Below are 13,381 nucleotides of genomic sequence, written 5' to 3'. Positions count from 1 at the left end.
CGGAAAAGCATCATCCACACAATTCCGAAGACGGCAAGAGCTGACAAGTGCGAGAATTATCGCACAATCAGCTTAACATCTCATGCATCGAAGCTGCTTACAAGAATAATATACAGAAGAATGGAAAAGAAAATTGAGAATGCGCTAGGTGACGATCAGTTTGGCTTTAGGAAAAGTAAAGGCACGAGAGAGGCAATTCTGACGTTACGGCTAATAATGGAAGCAAGGCTCTAAGAAAAATCAAGACACGTTCAAAGGATTTGTCGACCTGGAAAAAGCGTTCGACAATATAAAATGGTGCAAGCTGTTCGAGAATTTGAAAAAAGTAGGGGTAAGCTATAGGGAGAGACGGGTCATATACAATATGTACAACAACCAAGAGGGAATAATAAGAGTGGACGATCAAGAACGAAGTGCTCGTATTAAGAAGGGATTAAGACTAGGCTGTAGCCTTTCGCCTCTACTCTTCAATCTGTACATCGAGGAAGCAATGATGGAAATAAAAGATAGGTTCAGGAGTGGAATTAAAATACAAGGTAAAAGGATATCAATGATACGATTCGCTGATGACATTGCTATCCTGAGTGAAAGTGAAGAAGAATTAAATGATCTACTGAACGGAATGAACAGTCTAATGAGTACACAGTATGGTTTGAGAGTAAATCGGAAAAAGACGAAGGTAATGAGAAGTAGTAGAAATGAGAACAGCGAGAAACTTAACATCAGGATTGATGGTCACGAAGTCAGTGAAGTTAAGGAATTCTGCTACCTAGGTACTAAAATAACCAATAACGGACGGAGCAAGGAGGACATCAAAAGCAGTCTCGCTATGGCAAAAAATGCATTTCTGGCCAAGAGAAGTCTACTAATATCAAATACCGGCCTTAATTTAAGGAAGAAATTTCTGAGGATGTACGTCTGGGGTTCAGCATTGTATGGTAGTGAAACATGGACTGTGGGAAAACCGGAACAGAAGAGAATCGAAGCATTTGAGATGTGGTGCTATAGACGAATGTTGAAAATTAGGTGGACTGATAAGGTAAGGAATGAGGATGTTCTACGCAGAATCGGAGAGGAAAGGAATATGTGGAAAACACTGATAAGGAGAAGGGACAGGATGATAGGACATCTGCTAAGACATGAGGGAATGACTTCCATGGTACTAGAGGGAGCTGTAGAGGGCAAAAACTATAGAGGAAGACAGAGATTGGAATACGTCAAGCAAATAATTGAGGGCGTAGGTTACAAGTGCTACTCTGAGATGAAGAGGTTAGCACAGGAAAGGAATTCGTGGCGGGCCGCATCAAACCAGTCAGTAGACTGACGACAAAAAAAAAAAAAAAGTAATTCACCATTACTGTACTGGGACAAAGATGCATGAGCGCGCTGCACGACTAGTGTATAAGATCCTTGACATTGTGTTTAATGTATTCTGTGGTGCGTTTAGTAGCCAGTCAGATGTGCTGTGCTGGGACATAGCAGCAAGCAGTCGAGTTTTAGGGAAAGATGTTTCATGTTTGTGAATCTGGGAGAAATCATCTCGAATCATTTATTATCTAGATCAAAACTTGCTGCTATTTTATTGATTGTACTGATGGAGACTTTTGGAGGAATATTTCAAGGTAACACATGCACTTACAGGAATTAAATATTTGTTTGTCAGAATTGGCAACTGAAGGAAATCTTTGTCCCTTAGATCACTAACAACACTTACGATTCCTGTTAATTGGATATCACTGTTTTCAATATGGCACAAATTATGAAATTGGTTGAAATGTCTGTAAATTTTGTAATGAGAGAATTTCTTAATTGTTAGTCTTCTTACCCCCCCCCCCCCCCCCCTGTGGGTTCGGGGGTAAGAATAGGCCCACGGTATTCCTGCCTGTCGTAAGAGGCGACTAAAAGGAGTCTCAAACGTTTTTCCTTGTGAGATGGTCCCCTAACGGGTTTGACCTCCATCCTTCTAAATTTTCCGAAGAGCGAGCCGATTGGGGAAGGGCGCCTTACAAGGAGCGATGTGTCCATCATGCATTACCATCTCTAGCCAGGTTTGTCGTCATCGCTTAGCAGTCCCGCTCACCTACCATCTCTTGGGCCTGGATTTGTTCTTGGGTGCAGTTTATTGCAGTCTGCTATGCTGTGTCGCTTTATGCGCCAATGACGATATTGGACTACATCCCCTGAAATCCAGCACGGTAGCCAGTCCGTTGTGGTGGGGCCGCCATGTACCCGGTTGGTTGTAGCCCCCTGACTACACAGGGATCGCTCTGCTGATGCCAGCGCCGTTAACTCCCCACGTATGCCAAGGAGTAGATGCCTATCTCCTTGGGGCATTGGGACTCCCGGCAATGGCCATCCTGCCAGGTGGTCGTTGCTGAGGCTGGGTGGCGCCCGTGGGGAGGGCCCTTGGTCGGAGTAGGTGGCATCAGGGCGGATGACCCGGAATGAAGCGTGGTACATCATCTCTTGCTGGTGGCCAGCCGCCAGCAGTCTCTAAGCGTTCCAGGGCTCAATACAACGCAACTACATATGACCCCAAATCGTTCCCCTCCCTGGCTACACCATGGGAGGAACGAAAGACTAAGGATGCCAGCGAAACATACTCGCCCCGCTACCTGGTGTGTACGAGAGCTGATGGTGAATCCTTTACATCCATGAAGCCTCAGTTCTTCGTCGGGGAGGTGGAGGGCTTGTCCAAATTGCGCTCGGGCTCGGTTTTGATCAAATCGACGTCCTCCGCCCAGTCCCGCCGGTTACTCGATTGTAACAAGCTGGGGGATGTTCCGGTTACAATCACGCCCCATGAGAGTCTTAATATGGTCCAGGGCATAATATTCGATCGGGACCTTCTATTCGTCCGATGACGAGCTTCGCGCCAATTTAGAGAGGCGAGGTGTTCACTTCGTCCGGCGCGTACATCGTGGTCCAAGGGATAAGCAGGTTGCCACCGGTGCCTTCATCTTGGCCTTCGAGGGTGATACCTTACCTAAGAAGGTCAAGGTGATGGTCTATCGTTGTGACGTCAAGCCATATATCCCTCCCCCGATGCGGTGCTTTAAGTGCTGGAAGTTCGGGCATATGTCTTCCCGCTGTACTTTCAGCCTCACATGTCGAGATTGTGGACGCCCATCACATCCCAATACTCCATGTGCTCCGCCTCCCATGTGTGTAAACTGCAGAGAGCACCACTCGCCTTGCTCGCCGGACTGCAGGATCTTCCAGAAAGAGCGCAAAATCATGGAGTATAAGACCCTGGACTGCCTGACATACACTGAGGCCAGGCAGAAGTTCGAACTCCTCCATCCTGTTCGAATGAGTGCCTCTTACGCCACGGCTACTACTGTTATGGCCCCATTAGCTCTCCCTCAGACTGCCACCTCTCAGAGCCGGAATGCTACACCTGCCCCCTTGATGGTGGGGGGCACTTCACTCCCTGCTGCTCCTGCACTACCTGCCTCAGGAGCAGCAACCCCCCAACCATCGGGGACATCAGTCCCCACTTCTAAGCTGGGGAAGCCTCAAACTTCCCCGGCTCGAATAGCACGGAAAGGGTCCGATGGGTCCCTTCCTTCCCAGGTTTCCGCCTCTGGGAAGGGTGACGTCAGCCAATGGAAGAAAAGCAGACCAGCGGCTGGTCGCAGGGCTTCCCGCTCCTCCTCCGTCCCGGAGACTGACTCGCTGGAGCCCTCCCAGTCAGTGAAACCCAAGGGACAGAGAGACAAGACGAAGAAGAAGACCTCTAAGGCCAAGGACCACGCGGTGGCATCCACCCCACTGCTCCCTACAGGCTCTGCGTCCGAGGATAAGGTGGAGATCCGGGCGTCCCCTGAGGACCTGGATCTCGCCGGACCCTCAGACAACATGGAAGCAGTTTGTACTGGTCCACCATCGGTGGCAGCAGGTGACCCAGTGGCGTGAACTGCCTCCTCGGCCCCTTCACGCCGTTTTCGGACATGGACAAAGCGATACTCCAGTGGAACTGCAGCGCTTTTTTCCACCACCTTGCTGAGCTTCGCCAGCTCATCAGCAGTCACCCTTTCCTCTGCATTGCCCTACAGGAAACTTGGTTTCCGACAATGCGGACCCCTGCCCTACGTGGGTATCGGGGTTATTACAAGAACCGGGCAGCTTATGAGAGGGTGTCTGGTGGAGTCTGCGTCTACGTCCTTAACTCTATCTACAGCGAGTGTGTGCCTCTTCATACACCCTTAGAGGCTGTCGCTGTAAGGATGTGGACGCCTCAGCCTATTACTGTCTGCAGTTTGTACCTTCCGCCGGATGGTGATGTCTCTCGTCATGTGTTGGCTGCATTGATAGCACAACTGCCTCCTCCTTTTGTGTTACTGGGCGACTTTAACGCCCATAACCCCCTGTGGGGTAGCGCCGCGATTACTGGCCGTGGTAGAGATGTCGAGACTCTTCTCTCGCAGCTTGACCTCTGCCTCTTAAACACGGGAGAGCCGACACATTTCAGCGTAGTCCATGGCACATTTTCGGCCATCGACCATCTGCAGCCCCGGACTTGCACCATCCATCCACTGGAGTGTCCATGATGACTTATGTGGTAGTGACCATTTCCCCATCTTTCTGTCACTACCACAGCGTCACTCTTCTGAACGCCCCTCCAGATGGGCTCTGAATAAGGCTGATTGGGGCTTGTTCTCCTCTCTCGCCACTATCGCACCTCCTTCCCCTGACACCATTGATGCGGTGGTTCAGTCGGTCACCACCGGCATCGTTTCTGCGGCGGCATCTGCGATTCCCTGTTCATCCGGGTCCCCTCGGCGGAGGACTGTGCCTTGGTGGGCGCCCGAGATCGCAGAGGCGATTAGAGATCGCCGGCGGGCTCTTCAACGCCATAAGCGGCACCCGTCCTTGGAGAACCTCATCGTTTTTAAACAGCTCCGTGCCCGTGCCCGACGCCTTATTCGCCAACGGAAGCAGGAGTGCTGGGAACGGTATGTTTCCACCATTGGCGTCCGTACCTCTGCATCGCAGGTTTGGGCTAAGATTAGGCGACTCCATGGCTATCGGCCGCCTGTCTCTGTCCCTGGGCTTTCGCTGAATGGTGTGTACTGACTCCGACACGATTGCGGACCGGTTAGCAGCGCATTTTGCTCAGTGTTCCGCATCTACGAATTACCCACTGGCCTTCCGCCCCCGGAAAGAGCGGTTGGAAAGTTGGAGGCTTTCCTTTCACACGCGCCACGCGGAGTCGTACAATGCTCCTTTCAGCGACTGGGAATTCCAGAGTGCACTATCTGCTTGCCCTGATACGGCTCCTGGGCCAGACCGCATCCACAGCCAGATGCTGAAACACCTCTCTGTGAATTGCCAGCGACGCCTCCTCGATGTTTTCAACCGCATCTGGGTTGAGGGTGTGTTCCCGTCTCAATGGCGAGAAAGCATCGTCCTCCCCGTGTTGAAACCTGGAAAGAACCCGCTGGAGGTGGACAGCTACCGCCCCATAAGCCTCACCAACGTTCTTTGCAAGTTGCTAGAACGTATGGTGAGCCGGAGGTTGAGTTGGCTCCTCGAGTCTCGAGGCCTTCTGGCTCCGTCTCAGGGTGGGTTCCGTAAAGGCCGCTCTGCCGTCGATAATCTGGTCTCCCTAGAGTCTGCCGTCCGTACAGCCTTTGCACGCCGCCAGCATCTGGTTGCCGTCTTCTTCGACATGCGGAAGGCGTACGATACGACTTGGCGATATCACATCCTGGCCACACTTCATGGATGGGGTCTTAGGGGCCCGCTCCCGATTTTTATTCAGAATTTTCTGTCGTCTCGTTCCTTCCGCGTGCAAGTTGCTGCGTCCCATAGTTCCTCCCAGGTCCAGGAGAACGGGGTCCCACAGAGGTCAGTCCTCAGTGTCTCCCTGCTTTTAATTGCGATCAATGGGCTCGCTGAGGCGGTGGGATCGTCCGTCGCAGCTTCGTTATATGCAGACTTCTGCCTCTACTGCAGCTCCGCTGGCATTGCCGTTGCTGAGCGCCAGCTGCAGGGCGCTATCCGCAAGGCGCAGTCGTGGGCTGTAGCGCACGGCTTCCAGTTTTCGGCCGCTAAGACCTGCGTTATGCATTTCTGCCGGCGTCGCACGGTTCACCCTGAGCCACGCCTTTACCTTGACGGTGAACCTCTTGCTGTGGTAGAGACGCATCGGTTCTTGGGACTGGTATTTGATGCCCGGTTGACTTGGCTGCCTCATATTAGGCAGCTTAAACAAACATGCTGGTGGCATTTAAACGCTCTCCGTTGCCTTAGCCACACCGGATGGGGTGCCGATCGGTCCACCCTTCTCCGGCTGTATCAAGCGCTGATCCAGTCCCGCCTTGATTATGGGTGTGAGGCTTATGGTTCGGCATCGCCATCAGCGTTGCAATTGCTGGATCCCATCCATCACTGCGGGATCCGACTCGCCACAGGAGCATTTCGGACAAGCCCTGTTGACAGCTTACGTGTGGAGGCTGGTGTTCCTCCACTGCGGATCCGGCGCGACCGACTACTGGCCGCTTATGCTGCCCACGTTTGTAGCTTGCCAGGGCATCCCAACTACCGTCTCCTGTTCCCACACTCGATCGTCCATCTTCCAGACAGGCGGCCCCGGTCAGGGTGTACGATCGCGGTTCGCATCCGGGCTCTACTGTGTGGGATTGAGTTTTTTCCTCTCCCGCCTGTTTTCCGGGCCAATCTCCGTCTGCCCCCTTGGTGTGTGCGCCGACCATGCATTCGGCTGAATTTCGCACAGGGTCCGAAAGACTCGGTCCCTCCTCCGGCCCTCCGCCGCCGCTTTGTTTCTCTCCTTGCCGAGTTTCCCGGATCTGCCGTGGCCTATACCGACGGTTCGATGGTCTCTGGTCGCACTAGTTACGCTCTTACTCTAGAGGATCATTGTGAGCAACGGTCGCTGGCACCCGGGAACAGTGAATACACTGCCGAGTTGGTTGCCATCTATCGCGCCCTAGAGTATATCCGCTCCCGCTCAGGTGAGTCCTTTGTCATCTGTAGTGACTCCCTGAGTGGTTTACGAGCTCTTGACCAGTGCTTTCCTCGTTCCCGTCTGGTGATGGCCATCCATGGATCGCTCCATGCTCTTGCCCGTTGTGGCCGCTCCGTGGTCTTTGTTTGGACCCCAGGTCATGTCGGCATCCCGGGCAATGAGCGGGTTGACACGCTGGCTAAATAGGCAGTGAGTTCACCGGCTCTGGAACTCGGCCTTATGGAGTGTGATCTCCTGTCGCCTTTGCGCCAGAAAGTGCTTGGTGCCTGGGGTGACGAGTGGCGCACCCTGCCCACGCCCAACAAACTTCGGGCGGTGAAGGAGACGACCGGTGTGTGGCGCTCCTCCATGCTGGCCTCTCGGAAGGACTCTGTCGTCCTCTGCCGGCTGCGCGTTGGCCACACGTGGCTGACGCACCGCCATTTGTTGCGCCGGGAGGACCCACCGCTATGTCGCTGCGGGGCAGCTCTGACGGTGGTCCACATTTTGGTGGACTGCCCGCTTTTAACAGGACTCAGGCAGACGTTGCTATGGCGGACCTCGTGTTGAGTTTTATTCGGGCAGGAGGTTTTTATCGTATGATTTGAGTGTTTGTCCTTTTATTTCCTGTATTGACTTGAGCCTTTGGCCTGTGGTTTTAAACTGTGGGTTTTAATGTCATTTGGTGGTTGGCTTTTCCTTATTTTCAAGGTCGGCCAACCACCTTCACACTCGGTGTGATTTTAGTTCCGTTTGTCTGGTCTTTGTCTGTCTTTCTTGTATTGTGTCGTCCCTTGTCTCAGTTCTCCGTTTTTAACGACTGACAGTTTTTATTTCGTGTGAATTTATCGTGGAACAAGGGACCGATGACCTTAGCAGTCTGGTCCCTTCAATCCCACACCCAACCAACCAACTGTTAGTCTTCTTACAATACACAGTTTTAATGACAATCAGAGTTTAATTTTGCAAGAACGATCTTCTTTAAAGTAAACCCTGTTTCATCATTCTTAGTGAAGTTCAATATATTTCGTGGTGTATGTATTGTACCTTACACCAGACGCAGAGAAGGATTGTTTCTGACGAGCAGAATATTTTTCTTTAGCGGCTGAATTTGATGATTTCAGTTTTCTTCCAAGGACATCAGTACACCACACGCAAAATAGCATGCTGAATAGGAGGTAAGTGACTTTCTTTTTTCGTGGGAGATCTCATTTTGCGAATGAAGTTATACACATGGTAAACCTTGCTATTATGTGGATGAATAGAACGCACGGGATTAATCGTATGTACCTCTGGCAATTCAGAAAACGACTGAAGCAGAACTAGAAGACGAACAGTAAGGACACAAAGGGAATACAGACGTCAGCTGCGAGAGGGCATTGATTGCAGTCAGTGAGGGAAGTCGAAAATTTGTTCCGGACCGGATTCGTATTTGGTTCTCCAGCATATTAGACAGGTGGGCGCTGACCACTATGCCATCTGGACAGTGGCAGACCTAAATCATCAACTTATTCGGGCACTGCCCATGTGCTACCCCACGTCCATTATGTTCATTACTCGCGGAATTTCGTCGATTGCCGTAAGAGTTTTCTGGATAATTGCAATGAAGGGATCAATGGTCTTCTTTGCATTAACTATATGTTGCGTTTGTCCTTTCGGACATGTCCGAAGGAACAGACACCATATACATAGGAAAAGTGGCTGACACCAGTGCATAAGGAATTTCTCCAAGTTTTGACTAGTGTTACTCGCTGTGGCGTCAGTGTAGAGGGCACCATCAGGGGGACAAATCAGTCATTCCATGCTGTAGCATCAGATTATTTTGCGTCTTTATATAGGTAACGCAATGAACACACAAAAGAGCGTGCTACTGTCACGTCTTCGCACGTAGTTCGTGTCAGCAACTTTGGAGAATAGCATGCACATATTGTTTGCCACATAACAAACGGTGCCCACACTGCGCACTTGTAAAATGAGCTGAAAACTTGGGGAGGCCCCCTATCCTCTGGCGTGTTTCTATTTCCTGTATGTCTTGCAGTTTCCGCGCAAACTCCTTCTCAAACCCCCGTGGACTTAGGAATGACCCTACGTAGAACGTGCGTAACGATACTCGACGTGGCGCTTGCTCACCAGAGGAAGAAGGGCAGCCAGCAGAGGATGAAGGCGCCCATGATTACGCCGAGCGTGCGCGCCGCCTTGTGCTCCGTCCGCCAGCTGCTGCTCTGCTGCCGGACCACCGTGCCTGCAACAGAACGCGGCGCGCCATCGGTCAATGCCTGCACAAGAGGTCGTGAAACCACAGCTAAGTTCGGCACTCGGAACACAAAATGGAAAGAAGTCATTTTCAGTGAAGTAAACTACAAGTGAAATGGCATGCAAGATAGACAGGGTGGTCCATTGATCGCGACCAACGAAACTTGTCTAGCTTGAAGGGGGAAACCAGATGGCGCTATGGTTGACCCGCTAGACAGCGCTGCCATAGGTCAAACGGATGTCAACTGCGTTTTTTTTTTTTTAAATAGGAACCCCCATTTTTATTACATATTCGTGTAGTACGTAAAGAAATATGAATGTTTTAGTTGGACCACTTTTCGCTTTGTGATAGATAGCGCTGTAATAGTCACAAACATATGGCTCACAATTTTAGACGAACAGTTGGTAACAAGTAGGTTTTTTAAATTAAAATACAGAACGTAGGTACGTTTGAACATTTTATTTCGGTTGTTCCTATAAGATACATGTACCTTTGTGAACTTATCATTTCTGGAAAGCATGCTGCTACAGCGTGATTACCTGCAGATACCATATTAATGCAATAAATGCTCAAAATGTTGCCCGTCAACCTCAGTGCATTTGGCAATACTTGTAACGACATTCCTCTCAACAGCGAGTAGTTCGCCTTCCGTAATGTTCGCACATGCATTGGCAATGCGCTCACGCATGTTATCAGGCGTTGTCGGTGGATCACGATAGCAAATATCCTTCCACTTTTCCCACAGAAAGAAATCCGGGGACGTCACATCCGGTGAACGTGCGGGCCATGGTATGGTGCTTCGATAACCAATCCACTTGTCGTGAAATATGCTATTCAATACCGCTTCAACAACACGCGAGCTATGAACCGGATATCCATCATGTTGGAAGTACATCGCACTCCAACCATCAACCGTCAACTCAAAGTTCAAGTCGACAGTTGGTGGTTGGAGTGCTGACGTACTATCTGGGAATCCAGTAATGCTGGCAACTGATGGGTTATGCATGGGGATCGTATCAACCTGTACCGCGTCAAAGCAGCCTGAAGATGACGCAATGAAGCCCCGAAACTGGTAGCGACACAACAAAATAAAATCATAAGGACTGCTTTAGGTGGTTTTATTTTCTTTCACGATCGAATGAGAGTGTCCGAACGTTCCAACACTGAAGGAGTGACGACTGTGTGTGGCCAGTCGGTGCGCGCGAGGTCGAACTGGTATCCGTGACCTTGTTGCGATGTTGACAGACGACTCGCTAACGACTCACCGTGCTTATGTTTACTGCCTGGTCTCTGTAGAATCTCTAGAAGAAACGTTTGCATATCTGCGATTCTGTGGCTTTGCGCCAAAAGACACTCAATGATAGCTATCTGCTTGGAATGCATCTCCGTTGTAGATGCCATTCTAAAGGCTACGTATAGCTCCGCCGCCTATCGAAAGTTCACGAAACTACAGGGGCCGAAGCGGGAATTTTCTATGGTATCCTACAATTAATTCTGAGTTTTTCACCAGGAATTGGCCAAGATAAAGAAAAGTGCTGCATTAGTTATTGAACACACCTTGTATGGTAGAACCTCTTAATCTGGCTGTACGTTGCGCCCAGGCGAGAGATAGCGAGCACGGAGCGGCAGTCGAAACGGAGTTTGGGCCGTGTCAGCCCTGTCAGCGGCATCGACCGGCACGGGTAAGGGTAGTTCGCGGTGGGCTGCGGGGGCGGAGCTATAAATAGCGCACACAGGTGCAGGCCGGGGGTGTGGGCGGATGCGCTGTGTGGTGTTCGGCGTACGCCAACGCTGCCCCTGTTTACGTCCGCCCCGTGCCGCTGAGGGACTGTCCACTCGGCTCGGGAGCGAACACTGCCTCTTTTCACAACGCTCTTCGTTAACTGTCAGGGAAGCTGAAGAGAGCTGTCCCACAAACTGTCTACAGATATACTGCGTATGTGACCTGTCTCAATAAAGCACGATCTCGAAACCCAGATGCGGTTAACAGTTGCAGCGAAGGGGTATTAAATATTCGATTACCAATATAACGAGTAATTATCGACCGAATTTAAAAATTCAAAATGCTGTCGTGGTCTTCATATTAAGCGGTGTAATCGTATGTGACTTAATATAAGTTGCAGTAATGTGGAAAAGAGACATATATAAAAAGGAAGCCGGCCGGTGTGGCCGTGCGGTTCTAGGCGCTTCAGTCTGGAACCGCGTGACCGCTACGGTCGCAGGTTCGAATCCTGCCTCGGACATGGATGTGTGTGATGTCCTTAGGTTAGTTAGGTTTAAGTAGTTCTAAGTTCTAAGGGACTGCTGACCACAGATGTTAAGTCCCATAGTGCTCAGAACCATTTGAACCATTTTTTGTACAAAGGAAGTAAACTGTTTGTTATTTCAAGAGTATTCGCCATAATTGTTAACACATTTGTCTCACTGTGAGACAAGGTGGTCAGTGTCTTCATGGGAAACATGATTGTATCCCGGCGGCCACCTCTTCGTCCGCTGCAGATCGACGGATACGATTGTTCTTCTTTAGGGCTTGTAAACTAGACATCGCATGGGGACACATTGAGACTCCATAGAGGTCGTTTAAGGGCCTACCGTGGAAACGTCTGCAACCAAGTCGAAACAACCTTGGCCATATGTGGGCGAGCATTGTCGTGCAATCCTACAACTGGGTTTGAGAGGGATTAATTCCTTTTTTCTGTGCAAAAGTTTCACTGGGAAGCTCATACGCATCCTTCGCAGAGTTCCTATCTCTCCAAGTGTGATTTCAAGTATCTCTGGAGCTCTGAAGAAAGCAAACTTTTCTCCATGAAAGCCTTGATGGTCTTCTCTCAGAGAAGGATAGATATGTTTGCATATATGAAGATGGTATCTGTTCTTTCGGACATGTCCGAAAAAACGAATACCATCTTCATGTAGTTAAGGCTAACCGGCTATTGACCTCCTTCTTCTGTGTGGATTCATATGTATTGCCCGAACTCTTTCGGGACTCGGTAAAATTGTCCGCCGTGAGTAATGAGTATAATGGGTAGAGGCACTACGAATTTAGTGTGTGAACATTAAGTGGGAACATGGTCTCACGGTGGCTCAGATGGATAGAGCATCTGCCATTTACGCAGGAGATCCCGGGTTCGAGTCCCGGTCGGGAACACATTTTCAACTGTCCCCGTTGATGTATATCAACGCCTGTCGGCAGCGTAGGGTCTTAATTTAATTATCATTTCAGATTTGTTTACAGTTACGACTACTACTCATGGAATATAACACTTTCTTTCCGTCTGTCTCGTTTTCATTTCAGTGCTCCTGATACTATAAGATCTCATTACAGTTAGAAATCGTTTGTTTATCTTGATGCAGCGTATCGACGCGCATATACACGGATTTCGGTTATTCAGTATTTGAGACTGAGAGCATGTAGCGACTTCCAACGAAGTTTACATATAGTTCCAAACGTTTACGAAACTGTTTCTCCCTGGCATCCCCACAAAATGATACTTCACTTCTTTTGGAGTACCAGACTTATTTATGAAGTCCCCTATCTTCCTGATGATGTCTGTGTTGGATTGCGACTACGCTTCCGGAATCTATCATCCAGTAAATGCAGCACCTTCAGGTGTTCCGCCACCCTGTTCGGAAGAGATCTCCACCCCCTTGTACTCTTACGGATTTGTGGACAGCCCTGCAGGATTCATGGCTTCATTTCGTTCCGGCACTACTTCAGACGTTGGTCGAGTCCTTGCCATCTCATGTTGCGGCTCGTCTGCATGCTCACGGGAATCCTACACGATATTAGGCAGGTGTAACAGTTTCTTTGGCTATTCAGTATATATTCGCTGTCTCACTACGGCGTGAATAGTCTTCTTCAAAATTCTGTCCGTTTCAACAATTCTAATGTGGTACTTGACTATACAAAAACGAGGAACTACCTCCTTTTCCCGGCAGCGTTCCAATAATGCTATAGAGCTCGGCAGATGTGATTTCTTCTTCAATAGTTTTTCTAACAATTGAACACTACGCATTGCGCCTTCATCATAGAGGAAGGATCTGTGTCCTTGGAGTCTATTGAGGTGGCATGCTTCAACAATAGTAGAACACCGTGCCAGCCCGGACAATTAATCATTTTAACTTCTCAAGACGATGGCGGAGGTAGCTATCGA

General features: G+C 49.8%; 1 protein-coding gene across 1 annotated transcript in view; it reads right to left on the bottom strand.

Annotated features, from left to right (window-relative positions):
• Nucleotides 1-9,199, bottom strand: part of LOC126355166 (octopamine receptor beta-3R-like) — a 160,868-nt gene extending 151,669 nt beyond the window's left edge. Inside the window, exon 1 of the mRNA XM_050005377.1 lies at nucleotides 9,104-9,199. Coding sequence (XP_049861334.1) covers nucleotides 9,104-9,144 — 41 coding nt within the window. The 5' untranslated portion in view covers nucleotides 9,145-9,199. The remainder of the gene's footprint in view (nucleotides 1-9,103) is intronic.
• Nucleotides 9,200-13,381: the final 4,182 nt, after the last annotated feature.

This window comes from Schistocerca gregaria, chromosome 3 (genome assembly GCF_023897955.1).
Source record: "Schistocerca gregaria isolate iqSchGreg1 chromosome 3, iqSchGreg1.2, whole genome shotgun sequence".
NCBI classification, from domain to species: Eukaryota; Metazoa; Arthropoda; class Insecta; order Orthoptera; family Acrididae; genus Schistocerca; species Schistocerca gregaria.
The sequence above is the reverse complement of the archived record's forward strand: the minus strand, read 5'-3'. Positions and strand labels throughout refer to the sequence as shown.